Genomic DNA, 15,567 nt, shown 5'->3' with positions numbered 1-15,567 from the left:
TTTAAAAAAGTTATTATTAGTAAAGGCAACTCAAATACCTACTAATTTCAATTTTCCTTGTCAGGGTATGTATACTTTTGAACTAGCATTTTTGGAGTGTTGAAAAAAAATTGCTAAAAGTAAATAACTGTAGACATCTATTTCTTGTAACTATTTCCTCATCCACAAAAGCAAAACTTTTGCTACAAGATTGTTCCTAAAATTCTTTGTTTGAGACATTGCTAGAAATTATACATTTCCATTGGGGTATGTAAACTTTTGACTACAACTGTGTGTGTGTGTGTTATATATATATATATATATATATATATATATATATATATATATATATATATATATATATATATATATATATATATATAAAAAAGGCATAATACCACAGTAGTGACGTCAAAATGGTATATTTGTCTAGAAGACTATACTTGACCTTTAACCCCTATTTGACTCCTGTGCACCCTCAGACCACTTTCAAAACACAAAATGTCTCGTTTTCAATCACTCGACAACACCCACAATTTCTGTTTTTTAGGCAATTTTAACAAATCTGTCTCTCTGAAGATTTACAATCATCCTCCACAAACGGGAGCATCAAACAAGCAAGCAAGACAAATACTCTGACTCTGACAGCGACTAAGAAAAAAACAAAAATACCCCTGTCACAGAGATGGCGTTGCGGGGACCCAGACCAGAAGGAAGCACAACCAAAACAGAAGGTACGATGCAGTGGCGCGTGTGCCGTTTTATTAAAGAACAAAAAAAATAAATAAAATATTTGAACAAAAATAAACACTTGCTCACAGAGCACAAATAAAACAATTAAACAGAATAAATCACGAACACAAAATAAATGCCAAGGTCTGGCTGGGCAGTCGCCTTCACGGATCCTTATTCTTTTTAAATCTCTCTCGCCTCTCGCTCACCACTTCTGAACACCCTCCCTAACATGGAGAAAACTGCAGGTATTTATACAGGTGACCATCTCCCGATTAGCAATAAATTAATCACTTAATTAATTCGGGAGACGGCCACCTTCTGCACAGGTTTTAATTATTAACATGGATGGGCTTCCCATCCACGCTGCAAAACAAAACGCATGGCGGTCCGCTGTCATTTGTACACAAATACATTTTTAAAACAATAACACAAAAATGCAGGGCTGCGCCGTCATACAAAATAATAAACAAACACAAAATAACACAGGGGCGGAGGGGGAGACCCCATTCTAAAATAAACACTGTACATGGCTGCTCGCCCTGCTACAACCCCATTGACGCACCTTTTCCTTAAAAGTAAGCTATTTTTTGCAGTTAATTAACAACCCAGTTTAATTCACAATTCCTGAATTATCAATAATTACATTTAAGATTATTTAACATTGATTTAATGTGCATTATTATTCATTAAATTCACTTGCAATTTGAACCTTAACACTTGTTTGTCTTTTTTATTACAGATACTAATATCCATGTATTATAAAAAATAATAGATGGGCTTCATTGAGTTACAGGAAAATAATTACATCTTGGGTTTCTGTGACACTTTAGAAACTGCATGTTGCAATGGAAGTAATTATAAGTGCATTAAAATGGGTAGTGGGAGGAGAGCATGTGACTACCACCAATGCAAGCATGCATGGATGACATGACAACAATGAGTACAACAGTAGCCTACACTTAATCGGTTGTTGGGTAAATTAACCAATAACATCGAATGGGCAAGAATGCAATTCAAGCCAAAAAATTGAGGAGTTTCAGTCAACAATATCCAGAACACTTCACAAAGTAGCCTGTATGGCAGGATGGCAAGAAGGAAGCTATTACTAAAAATAAGCCATCTCAAAGCCTGCATCGAGTTTGCAACAAAGCATCCGAGTGATCCTGCAAAAATGTGGCAAAAGGTGTTGTGGTCAGAAGAGACCAAATTGGAACTTTTTGGTCTAAATGCCAAGTGTTACGTTTGGCGCAGACCCAACACAGCACATCTCCCAGTCAACACCATCCCTATAGTCAAGCATGGTGGTGGCAGCATCATGCTATGGGGATGCTTCTCCTCAGCAGGGACTGGAAAACTTGTTCGGATTGAAGGAAAAATGGATGGAGCAAAGTACAACAAATACTAGAGGAAAACCTGTTTGTCTTCTAAAGACTTAACTGTATCAAAAATTCACCTTTCAGCAGGACAATGATCCAAAGCTACACTGGAGTGGCTTAAGAATAAGAAAGTGAATGTCCTTGAGTGGCCCAGTCAAAGTCCTGACTTGAATCCTATTGAGAATCTGTGGAAAGACTTGAAAACTGCTGTCCACCAGATATTGACATTCAATATTTCAGTTATATCTCAGAATATACTGAGTATATTTCAGTTTTTGTTGACATTTACTGTAACTTATCTTACCCTTAGAAGTCTTCAGTTTGAGCATTCAAGTTTTGTATAAAATATTAAGTTTCAAAAAAATGCGTATGCATCATTCTGTAATTTCACAAAATGGGACACCGTAGGAACAGTCTGAATACTTTTGCATATATATAATAAAAGGTAACCCCCCTTTTTATTTGTTTAATTTCTGTATTAGTTTCTAGATGTTTATTATTGACGTTGTTTTGTCCATCTATCCTCTACATATACTCATAAGCACAGTATAATGGCTGTTAGCAACATGCAGCTATCATTCCTGACTCATTATTAGTAAATTAAATTCCTTTCCTCCAGTGTTGTACACAGCTATTAATCTTCATTCTTCCAACACTGTCCAATGAAATAAAATCTTCCCGAGAGATATATCAAGCATCACAAATAAAACAAAGAATAATCAAAGTTCAATTGAGTTTTAAACACACAAGCAGCCTCTGCTCTGATTATCTTTACTTGAAACCATACATCCTTAAAACACAATCTAACAAAAACAAAACTGATGCATAACTAAACTGCTATTTTTTTCTCTTAATTTATACTAAGTATGCTTCATGCATTACTTATTTATGCCTGACAGGATCATTATTTATCTGAGGGTTGCTGGCAAGATTTGCTTGTTAGCTCAACCCTTTATATCTGTGTGTGGAGTGGGAGTACAGCACCTGCATGTACCTCCATCACACTGTAGCTTTACATGGCTCAGGTATTCTGATGTAGTACTTAGAATACTAGAACACTGAATATTTATTCTAAATATCCTGTATACATATGGAAAGCAATTTCATATATCTCTTCCACTCTGCATTTACATATTTAGCGGAAGATTTCATTAATGTGCATAACACAGCATATGCTTGTGGTTTTAGTAAACTGCTTACCCAGGGAAATATGTTTGTTGTGCAGATACAATAATATAAAAAATTTTCCATAATTGTGAAATGTGTCCCCTGAAATCAGTGTTTTGTGTCCCTGACAGCTTCCTCCAAAACCATTACCAAAATACAGAATTCAATTCACAGCAAATTCAAACAAACTAAAGGCACTGCATTCAGCAGAGCTACGAATAAGACAAACATTTACTGTAAGGTAGTTATTCGGCATCATTATAATCAAATCATAATAAATAAAATGATGCTATGACTGTCACTGACAGGCCGCAGCCCCCCCGGAGCGGGGGGGGGGGGGGGGGGGGGGTGGGGGGGCACGTGGGGGATGCGACTGCACCTGGGCTCAACCTTTGCTGGGGACCACACCAATGATATCCATAATATCTTTGCCCATACCAATCCTGTTTTTTGTTTTTTTTCCCCTGAAGTCAATTATCGAAAAACAAAAACAAAAAAACTGTTCTCCTGGTGGTTCAAAACTAAAACCGTGGAAAAGCTGTACTGTCAGTCAAAACACACATTATCAAATCAGAGCTATGTAGACGGGACTCAGTGTGAAACTTTATAATAGGTCAGTGTTGATTAAAAAAGGTCAGACTGTTCCATTCACGGGGGGGGGGGGGGGGGGGGGGGGGGAATACACATGGGGGGGGGGGGGGGTGGGGTGAAACGAGCACCTCGATACAACAGGCTCAATTAGGTCTTTATCGAGTTGATACTGTTACAAGCATGTGATATATGCTTTGTCCCCAAGGTGGCCAAGCCGCTGTTTGTAGTTCTTTAGGCTCCCATTCTTCAGTGACCTCTAAACATTTACTAATTATTTTACATGTATTTATTTGAACTGTAGAAGAACCTGTAACACTGATTTTTACAGGGGTTGGACGATAAGAAATTGAAAAAAGAAACTGCCACAGCACATCAAAGTGGCAGCGGCAAGATGGGCAACTAGGACGGCACTGACTGCCAGTCTGCAAATCTGCAATAATCAGCGCTCACGGCGCCTTGTCATTTGATAACGTCTTTCAATCTAGCAATGTACCAAACAGATATCCAGCCACCCCAATTACAACTTCAGACAGGAGAACCGATACACAAATAAATAGTAAATCCTCAAGAAAACACTGAAAATCCTACTCCAGTACAAATCCAAAGACATTTCGGCAGGTCTCCAAGCAGACACTGGTTACTATGTATCAAGGAACTCTACACATGCCTCTCGCAAGCTGTGTCCTTGAAATAAAAATATATAAAAATAAATAAAAAACACCAAATATATACTACTTATTGCTAAATTAATATTGTTACTGCAAAATAAAAAATCAACAATGTTCTGCAATTTTCCCGGGCTGCATCTTGCTCTTGTTTACACTTTTCATTTAAAAACACCCAGTCTATTTTAATGATCTAAAGATGCCAGCACGTATTTTCATTTTAAGTAGCAATGATGACATGGGGGAATAAATCCACACTGACAGGAACACACCCGACTCAAGAAACATTCCATTCACTTTTTTTTCTGCATTCTGGTTTACAATTTGTTCTTTTCAATAACTTACAAATGACTTAATTATTTATTTAATACAATGTGCTGTAGTTACAGAGCAAAAAAAAAAAAAAAAGAAACAGAGGCAGTATCAATGATCCTTTTAGAAATTGTAACTTTTCCTTTGTCACAAACTACTAAATAAAACCCTTTTTGTGTTACTGTTGATGTTTTGAATTTGTCATAGCTAATAAATAAATTAAAAAAGCCAAGAGAGAAAGTACCTTGGCTGAAGTGTTGCGGGTCCAGAGACAGACTGTACCCAGGCAGGGTCTCCAGCAGCAGCTTGTAGCAGGCTCTCCAGCCAGGCTCCGGGATGGTGGGCGCTACGCACTGCATGGCCGCCACGCGCTTGAAGAAGGCAGACTTGCGCTGGAAACCAATCAGGTGGTACAGCTCGGACAGGATGCTGTAGCGCTGGATCTTCTCCTCCTCCGACAGCTAACAGAAAAAGAAACGGCAGGGTTTGTGTTTCAATTCACAAACTAAAACACACACACGTTTGTTTATAGTGTGTGTGAGGACTGTACAGTGATTTAATACTGTAGATCCAGAGGGGGCAGGGTGGGTCCACACAATAATACAATAATGAAGGTTACAGGGGCTAACGGAAACACTGCTGCATTTTTATGTTTGAAATATCTGTTTAAACATCACAGGGACTTGGCCTGTGTCCTCCTAAGGTAGGTTTTGTCACAGTTTCCTTCCTTGTGGGATTTTTTTCAGAAAACCTCTGTATAAAATTGATTGAATAGAGAAGCTTGTTTCGACAATATTGCAGAATGTAGTGAAATATTATTTTGGTTGATGGTACGATCCAGCTTTCCATGTAGTTACTTTCAGTTCAATGTTTCTGCAAAGATGTGGCATTCCACAAAACGCCCAGCAAGTTTCCAGGATTTCCACAGGAATGAAATACATCACCCACACAACTGTAGTTGCATCTTATTCGTTTTCATTCTTGTTTCTTGAAACAATGGCACACAACTGTTTCACAAAAACCAATCAAGCATGGTGAGGCATTAAAGTAGGGCGGCACTCTTGCTAGTAGATATGGAAATGATAGTGTCTCTGACTATCATTTTCTGCACTGTGCTCCATTTGTAATTTTTGCTATCTAACATTGATGTTTAAATGTGTAACAAAGCCACCACTGAAATAACAATAATGGAACTCAATCAATAACGAAGCTCTATCATGCAGTATGGTTTTCAATGTTTAGAAAAACGTGAACACATATCACAATAAACCAATGCAGTACCCAAACTAATACAGACTAGGTGGTATTACTGTAAAATCTAAAATCAAGAAGCCTCTAAAAGTAATTACATTACTATAAAAAGATAACCCTTCAGCTTTAAATATATAATTCAATAAGGGCTGGCTATGCAGCATGCTCTATGACAACAGGGCAGAACCCCATTGTACTCAACCAGAAAGACAGAACCCCACTGTACTCAACCAGACAGACAGAACCCCATTGTACTCAACCAGACAGACAGAACCCCATTGTACGCAACCAGACAGACAGAACCCCATTGTACTCAACCAGACAGACAGAACCCCACTGTACTCAACCAGACAGACAGAACCCCACTGTACTCAACCAGACAGACAGAACCCCACTGTACCCAACCAGACAGACAGAACCCCACTGTACCCAGCCAGACAGACAGAACCCCACTGTACCCAACCAGACAGACAGAACCCCACTGTACCCAACCAGACAGACAGAACCCCATTGTACTCAACCAGACAGACAGAACCCCATTGTACTCAACCAGACAGACAGAACCCCATTGTACTCAACCAGACAGATAGAGCACCATTGTACTTAACCAAACAGAATAACATGGGGTTGTCTGGCTAACAGGTGTTTGTGGAACCCGTGCTTCAGATCAACGTTTTACTGTGAGTGTACTCTAGAATAGCTTTACTTGTCAACAAACTTTACTTGTCAACAAACCCTCCAATCAACTTGTGGTTCATTTATTTTTTGCCGCTGGACATCAAAAAGGTTTGATGGGGGGGGGGTTCTAGAGCCTACGAATCCAGTGTTGGAGCCACAGGCCCTGTGTGATAATTAAAGAATAATACATGGGGTAGCGAGTGAGAATGTAATGCCCACCTTCAGGGTGAGATGCTACATAAACCCAGAGGGCAAAGACCAAGTGCTTTACCCCAGCATCCTGCCTCGTGCAGTATTTTTTTGAATCTCTGGTGAGTAATTGTTTTCCCTGGCTGAGAAGCCAGCAGCTATGTGAGGTACAGTTACAATTCCTTTCAGTTTGAAGACAGCTCGCACTGGGGTGGTGTTAATGAGCCATATCAACCGCACTGTATTTTACAGGAAATATCAACTGGATGAGCCCATTGAAAAAATTCCTCAGCAGTTATTATAATGTGTTATTGTTTCTTTTTCGTACTACTGCTGTAGTGGTCACCTGTTCGCAGACACAATGGTGTAAGTACAGAATCATATTTTTTATTGAAAAAAAGAGCTGCTCTTGAGTTTGTTTGCACAGGACAACCACTTATTTTTATTGAAATGAAGTGTGTTCCCTCTGCTGTCTGGATATTTTTAAATACCTCCCATCTCAATAAAACTACAGTGACAAAGCAGCCTAAAATGTCAAGTAACCTTTGCATAGACTGCTTCAAAAAGGCTCCTACTCCCCCCGAAGACCAATTTACTGCTAATTCAATCTCTACTGTTATTAAGCATTTTGTACAGTTTCCCTTTGAAATTGATTTTTTTTTTTAATTTAATATAAATACACTCTAAATGGAATTACCTTTCCCCAAAAAAATGATTTGTTACTTCACAGGTCAGAATTTCCAAAAAGATTAATGGTTATGACTACAGTATAAGCATTTTGATCTTTTATTCTTATTTTCCATAAATGGATTGAAATTTCAGTTTCTGAACTTTGAACACGTGCCACTTGATTTTGGCATGGTGCTGTATTTCACCACCAGTGTATACCTTGCTAAAATGTTCGGAAACACAGTTTAATATAAACAGTGCCTCTGACGTAATGGTTTGTAAAGATGAAATGAAATGGTTTGGGGTAGTCTATTATATGTGAAGTATTTATTGTTACTAATCTCTGAAATATGGCAGAAGGGTAAAACAAATAGGCACAGAATGGTTCATTCTGTTGGGCAATAACAATTCTACAATGGCAAGGATCACTTTCCTATTCATTTCAATGGGCTGAGTGATGTCAATGGTAGTGCCACTGTTGAGATCAATTCAGTAGACTGCGATATCTCTAGCATCTACCATTAACATGGCCACAGATTAAAATAAACAGAATCATAAAATACAGCTGGATTTCAAAAGATATGTCACAGTAACAGCAACCACACTGAAGCACATACAGGTGAGAAATAAGCTCACCACTGTCTGAGCCACAAAGACCCTAAACAGCAGATCTAAACAGCAGCTTCAGCTTCACACTGACAGTCTTTCCCTAATGAATCCCTGAAGGGCTTCTACAATTTGAAAGAGCGTCACAGACGGGACCAATGCCTCCTGGGAGAATACATTGATGCTGTTCCATTGATAGCAGAAACTACAAGCAATTACTCATCGCCAACGCTCACAAGCATAAGAAAGGGAGCCATTACAGCTGTCTCAAGCCAAAACCCAAATTATAGAACAGCCGGTTAGTTAAAGGGAAAGCTGATTTGTAAAGAGCCACAAATTTAAAAATGATGAAATATATTGTGAGCCAGCTCCCAGACCTGCTAACAGGAGCAGGGGGAGATAATTGAGCAATAGGTTACAAGTGCTGATAGGAAGGACTAGTTAAGTGAAAAACATTACTTTAACCGATAACCTAAACTGGCCAGCACCTGTAGTCTATGAAGTCAACAACTGTCTCCTCCAGCCATGGGGCCTAAATGTGCTGGGCAGGCAGTTACAAGGGAGAGAAAGAAGGAGAAAGCAGACCAGAGCGAGTGACAAACGCCGTTTTGGATCAGGGCTTTGGGGAAACAGGGTTTTTTTTTTGTGGATTGTTTTCTTCAAACTTTTTTGTTTTCCTGCGCACATATGATTGCCAGGGGTACCTGTGGTGCCAGCTGATAAAAGAAAATAATAAAAACCCAGCAGAGGAAACCTAAAGGAACAGCTGAATTTATCCTGAAATTATGTGAATCACTACAATTTAACACAGGTGGAGGCCACTTAACTTGATGTGTGATTTTGAAGGAGATTGGTTACACCTGAGCTAATTTAGGATTGCTATTACAAGGGGGTGGACACTTATCCAACCAAGCTATTTCAGTTTTTATTTTTAATTAACTTTCTACAAATTTCTAGAATATTTTTTTCACTTGGAAATTGTGGGGTGTGGATGTGTAGAATGAAAAAAAAAAAAAAAAAAAAATTTTAATTCCAGGCTATATCTCTATATATATATATATATATATATATATATATATATATATATATATATATATATATATATAGATAGAGAGAGAGAGAGAGAGAGAGAGAGAGAGAGAGAGAGAGAGAGAGAGAGAGAGAGAGAGAAGACACACACACACACACAAGGTCAAACCCGCTTACTGTCACTTCAAAACCAATTGAAGTTCTCTTCTAAGTCCTCTACTTTCCTGAGCACATTCTTTTAGTAATACCGCTCCATTTTGAGGGTTCTCCTCTAATCAGTACTTTCTGTTTTCTACATGTTAACCACTCCCTAATCCATGCACATGCACTTCCCTGAACCCTTACTTCGTTCAGTTTGAGAATTAATCTTTTATACAGGACTTTGTCAAAAGCTTTCTGGAAATCTAAAAAAACATCTGGTCTGTATAATATGGCCAAAGTTTAAAGTAATACTTTAGTCCCTCTTTACAGCTAAAAACACAATCAAGGTGTGCTATGGTGGTTTGCATGTCATCTTGGCTGTGATTTAGCCAGATGGTGGTCTTGTGCATTCTACAAATATAGAGACCTACCTGACCCAGGTTGATGTAGACTGCATTCTGCAGGAACTCTGATGCTTCCATGGCCCTCTTCTGGATAGCCAGCACTCTGACAGCCTTCACACATGCTTCCAGCTCAATCACGCCAGCATTCTTATACTGAGAAATAAAAGTGCAAGCTATTACACGCAACTGTGAAACAACGAGAGCACAGTACAGTAAATGTATAGTTCACAGAAACTCACATCATTACTTCTGACAGAGCTTATTCGTTAATTTGTTTAAAATGACTACCCAGGGAGAAGAAGTCAATACCTATACCATACATTCTCATTTACAGGGGACACTTGATTTTGTTTGTTATTAAAATCTGTCTTTCTCCAATTATTCACCAATGGAACAGCATTTGTATGGTGTATCTCCTTGCCATGGGCAAGATTATTAACAACCACTTGCTTTTATACAAGTTGCACTGTTTATTCCCATTTGTGATCCAGCAAGGGCTCTCCCCATGCTCTCGTTAACTCAGTCTGTGTACCTTGCCGTAGTAAGAGATGGCCTCCTTGTACTTCTCTATGATGTCCTCGGGACTCAGGCAGTTCTTGGCTCTCCCGATCTCACTGCTGGTGTCTGCGCTGATGCCATTAGTGGTTAGAGCACCTGAGCCCCGCACAAGGAAACACAATTACTTTCAGGTGCTGTTGTCTCTTACACTGCTTACAGTATAATTCTAGGTGCCAAGGTCAAATAAATGCACCACACTGTCAGATATCATTAAATAAAGTTGTTCGATATTTTAAATGTTTATTTTTAAAAAACATGAGCTGTTTGCAGGCAAAACATATTTAAATAATTTCACTTTTATTAAAAATCTGCAAAATACACATGCCGCATAATTATCACAATTACTCAATTCGCTTTATATACAATTATATGTATAGTTTGCACGTGTAAACATTTGTTGCTGTCCACAGCGAGATATCTGCAAAATGAAGTTGCCGCAGATATTCAGTTTTACAGTGAACAGTGCATGATACAGTAGCTAGGGTTTGAAATGCATTTACCAAAATGATGAGGAAATTATTTGCTCAAAAATGACTTGTTAAAATAAGCTATAGTATCTTGTGCATTTGCTCCCGGAACACACTCAAATATTAACTTTTTTCCAAAATTAATAATTTGGTCCTAGCACCAAAAAAAAAAAAAAAAGGCATAGCTCAGCTGTCAGAATCTACAGGCGGTTTTAATAACATTACTACAGAGAAATACCTCGGATTTCTTCCTCAGAACTTTAATGGGAAGAAGAAGTAGTCAAATTGTATCGATAAGTGAATGATTGCAACTTATAACAGGCCGTGTGGAGGAAGTGCAAGTAACAGAAGGTGAAAGAAGTTGAGGAGATGCAAAACGAGAGGCATCAATACCATCCCACCCACAAAAAAAATTGAAATGTTTGACATACTTGCATCATTCCTATTAATTAATTAATCTCTTGCTGTACACTAGTCTAAGCTGGTCCACATGGTTTGTTCAGGTAAACATAATTCACTTAGTCTTGAGCCAGGCTTGCTTGCTCCAAGCCTGCCGCGTGTCTCCCTGCTCCAAGCCTGCCGCGTGTCTCCCCGCTCCAAGCCTGCCGCGTGTCTCCCCGCTAAAAGCCTGCCGCGTGTCTCCCCGCTAAAAGCCTGCCGCGTGTCTCCCCGCTAAAAGCCTGCCGCGTGTCTCCCCGCTAAAAGCCTGCCGCGTGTCTCCCCGCTCCAAGCCTGCCGCGTGTCTCCCCGCTAAAAGCCTGCCGCGTGTCTCCCCGCTCCAAGCCTGCCGCGTGTCTCCCCGCTAAAAGCCTGCCGCGTGTCTCCCCGCTCCAAGCCTGCCGCGTGCCTCCCCGCTCCAAGCCTGCCGCGTGCCTCCCCGCTCCAAGCCTGCCGCGTGCCTCCCCGCTCCAAGCCTGCCGCGTGTCTCCCCGCTAAAAGCCTGCCGCGTGTCTCCCCGCTCAAAGCCTGCCGCGTGTCTCCCTGCTAAAAGCCTGCCGCGTGTCTCCCTGCTAAAAGCCTGCCTCTTGTCTCCCTGCTAAAAGCCTGCCGCGTGTCTCCCCGCTAAAAGCCTGCCGCGTGTCTCCCCGCTAAAAGCCTGCCGCGTGTCTCCCCGCTAAAAGCCTGCCGCGTGTCTCCCCGCTAAAAGCCTGCCGGCACAGAGGGGGCGAGGTTCGGACGCGCGGTCTCCCCGCTATAAAAGGACCGCCGCTAAAAGCCTGCCGCGTGTCTCCCCGCTAAAAGCCTGCCGCGTGTCTCCCCGCTAAAAGCCTGCCGCGTGTCTCCCTGCTAAAAGCCTGCCGCGTGTCTCCCCGCTAAAAGCCTGCCGCGTGTCTCCCCGCTAAAAGCCTGCCGCGTGTCTCCCTGCTAAAAGCCTGCCGCGTGTCTCCCCGCTAAAAGCCTGCCGCGTGTCTCCCCGCTAAAAGCCTGCCGCGTGTCTCCCCGCTCCAAGCCTGCCGCGTGTCTCCCCGCTAAAAGCCTGCCGCGTGTCTCCCCGCTCCAAGCCTGCCGCGTGTCTCCCTGCTAAAAGCCTGCCGCGTGTCTCCCTGCTAAAAGCCTGCCGCGTGTCTCCCCGCTAAAAGCCTGCCGCGTGTCTCCCCGCTAAAAGCCTGCCGCGTGTCTCCCCGCTCCAAGCCTGCCGCGTGTCTCCCCGCTCCAAGCCTGCCGCGTGTCTCCCCGCTCCAAGCCTGCCGCGTGTCTCCCCGCTAAAAGCCTGCCGCGTGTCTCCCCGCTCCAAGCCTGCCGCGTGTCTCCCCGCTCCAAGCCTGACGCGTGTCTCCCTGCTAAAAGCCTGCCGCGTGTCTCCCTGCTAAAAGCCTGCCGCGTGTCTCCCTGCTAAAAGCCTGCCGCGTGTCTCCCTGCTACAAGCCTGCCGCGTGTCTCCCTGCTACAAGCCTGCCGCGTGTCTCCCTGCTAAAAGCCTGCCGCGTGTCTCCCTGCTAAAAGCCTGACGCGTGTCTCCCTGCTAAAAGCCTGACGCGTGTCTCCCTGCTAAAAGCCTGCCGCGTGTCTCCCTGCTAAAAGCCTGCCGCGTGTCTCCCTGCTAAAAGCCTGACGCGTGTCTCCCTGCTAAAAGCCTGACGCGTGTCTCCCTGCTAAAAGCCTGACGCGTGTCTCCCTGCTAAAAGCCTGCCGCGTGTCTCCCTGCTAAAAGCCTGCCGCGTGTCTCCCTGCTAAAAGCCTGCCGCGTGTCTCCCTGCTAAAAGCCTGCCGCGTGTCTCCCTGCTAAAAGCCTGCCGCGTGTCTCCCTGCTAAAAGCCTGCCGCGTGTCTCCCTGCTAAAAGCCTGCCGCGTGTCTCCCTGCTAAAAGCCTGCCGCGTGTCTCCCTGCTAAAAGCCTGCCGCGTGTCTCCCTGCTAAAAGCCTGCCGCGTGTCTCCCTGCTAAAAGCCTGCCGCGTGTCTCCCTGCTAAAAGCCTGCCGCGTGTCTCCCTGCTAAAAGCCTGCCGCGTGTCTCCCTGCTCCAAGCCTGCCGCGTGTCTCCCTGCTAAAAGCCTGCCGCGTGTCTCCCTGCTCCAAGCCTGCCGCGTGTCTCCCTGCTAAAAGCCTGCCGCGTGTCTCCCTGCTAAAAGCCTGCCGCGTGTCTCCCTGCTAAAAGCCTGCCGCGTGTCTCCCTGCTAAAAGCCTGCCGCGTGTCTCCCTGCTAAAAGCCTGCCGCGTGTCTCCCTGCTAAAAGCCTGCCGCGTGTCTCCCTGCTAAAAGCCTGCCGCGTGTCTCCCTGCTAAAAGCCTGCCGCGTGTCTCCCTGCTAAAAGCCTGCCGCGTGTCTCCCTGCTAAAAGCCTGCCGCGTGTCTCCCTGCTAAAAGCCTGCCTCTTGTCTCCCTGCTAAAAGCCTGCCGCGTGTCTATCTGCTAGGAAACAGAATCCACCTCTTGGCACATCTTCCCTTGTACAAGGTGTGATCACTTTCTTTGAGTGAAAGGTGTATGTGTGTGTAGGTGTACGTATATTAAAGGTGTATGCAGCAGAGATGGCTGGCTCTGATAAAAACAGTCTAATTTATTTGAAGCCTTCCCACTCATCATGGGAATGCGAATGAAGAGATGCGAGCCAAGCTAACAAGATTTAAGTTTTTGCAGGTATCAGGCTTTTAAAGACTGTCACCCACACCTGTGAGCAGAAACTGACTCACTGAGAGCAGAAACTGAACCAAGACTGTCACAACTACTAAAAGCAGGCTGATCTTTGGGATACAAATTGAACATTTGTGAAACTGCAACATTTGTGAAACTGATCTTTGGGATACAAATTGAACATTTGTGAAACTGCAACAAATATTGTAATGACTGTAATGTATTGTAAAGAATATAAAGTCAGCAGAAATATTAAACAAATTGTTAAAACATATATTAGAGCTGGTGTTACATATTAAAAACACCTCTCCATGTTTAGAGGAAGGAGGGTATAACATGAGGACCATGAGCTCACATTCAATTAATTTTGAAAAGGGAGTCACTGGTACTTTTTTAAAGATATTATTCACACAAAGAGCTGTCAAAACAGAGCAAATAATTACATTTAATTGGGTCTTCTGACTATTAAATGGAGAAAAAAATTCTATAAAAGGCGAGGTAAACCCTAGTCAAGTACCAATGAGCTTGATCTTGCAAGCTGACGTGGTCCATGCTCTGAGGATCTCTGATCAAGCTAATTGCTGTTTGAGTCATGTTTAGAAGTCTTTGCCTCTGAAGACAGTTCCTGTCGTTACACTATATTCTACACTTCAATACATATTTTGGAAGGTAAAAACTATTCTGAATTTATATCTCTTTTATACTGATGCATTGCTATATGGTATAGGATTTATGTTTTAGCATTGAAGAGTGATATATTCGATGCTTTAGCAGTGGGTGTTTTTAGCTTTATGGATGCATAGCCTAAGGATAAAACATGTTACAACCATAAACGTATTGAAGTGTTAATGCTATTATACCTGTTAAGGCACTCGACCTCCCAGATTGCCAGTCAGTTGGGATCTGAAGTAGTCTGTGAACTACTGGATCCATTATTTAAGCATTTAATAAACTGAAAGGGTACTATTACTGCACTGAGATTCAAATTCAATGAGTCTGTGTGATTTTCTTTATTATTAAACGTTGTCTAGATACATTGCAAGCCCAGTGCACGAGCAATCCACTACAGATGTCCAAAACATCTCTGTGTCTAAACATCTCCCCTGAGTTTAAGAGTGTGCACAGAGCAATAAAAAAAATTAATGAAAAAAAAGTATGAGTAAAATCTGACAGCATGCATGCAAAGTCAAGCCATCAACTTTAATAACAGTACTTAAAACTTTCTGTTGTGACAGTGAACACTTCTGTTCTTAAATATGTTCTTGTCCTAGCAATACAAAAACATAGGTATTTGGATAATAAATAAATAAAAATTATCCAAAAGATGCAGCAGCAGCCTGTTATTCCATTCACCACAGCCCCATCTAGTGTTCATGTTAAACATGGAAACCAGCTGTGTGATTGATACAAATTTTAAAAAATAATAAAAAAGCATGTTTATTTTTTTGTTTTGTTTTTTTTTGTTTTTAACTGTCAATGTAATAAGTTTTTACCTATTTGTTTTTTGGTTTTTTTGGGTGGGGTATTTAGTTTTATTTCAAATAGCCTTTCAGATGCTCCTTTGTTAATTAATTAGTCATTTAGCAGACACTTTTTATCTAAAGTGATTTACAGAGACTAGGGGTGAACTAGGCATCAACTGCTGCTGCTGCAGAGTCACTTACACAGGACGGAGCACAAT

The 15,567-nt window shown here is 41.9% G+C and overlaps 1 protein-coding gene across 2 annotated transcripts in view; it reads right to left on the bottom strand.

The window, feature by feature from the left end:
• Positions 1–15,567, bottom strand: part of trappc9 (trafficking protein particle complex subunit 9) — a 370,303-nt gene that overhangs the window by 333,748 nt on the left and 20,988 nt on the right. For both annotated transcript variants that reach the window (XM_041249230.1, XM_041249231.1), the window contains 3 exons: positions 10,325–10,446; positions 9,820–9,945; positions 5,070–5,286 (listed from right to left, as the gene is read on the bottom strand). In XM_041249230.1, coding sequence (XP_041105164.1) covers positions 5,070–5,286; positions 9,820–9,945; positions 10,325–10,446 — 465 coding nt within the window. The remainder of the gene's footprint in view (positions 1–5,069; positions 5,287–9,819; positions 9,946–10,324; positions 10,447–15,567) is intronic.

The sequence above is a fragment of the Polyodon spathula genome, chromosome 4 (genome assembly GCF_017654505.1).
Source record: "Polyodon spathula isolate WHYD16114869_AA chromosome 4, ASM1765450v1, whole genome shotgun sequence".
Taxonomy (NCBI): domain Eukaryota; kingdom Metazoa; phylum Chordata; class Actinopteri; order Acipenseriformes; family Polyodontidae; genus Polyodon; species Polyodon spathula.
The sequence above is the reverse complement of the archived record's forward strand: the minus strand, read 5'-3'. Positions and strand labels throughout refer to the sequence as shown.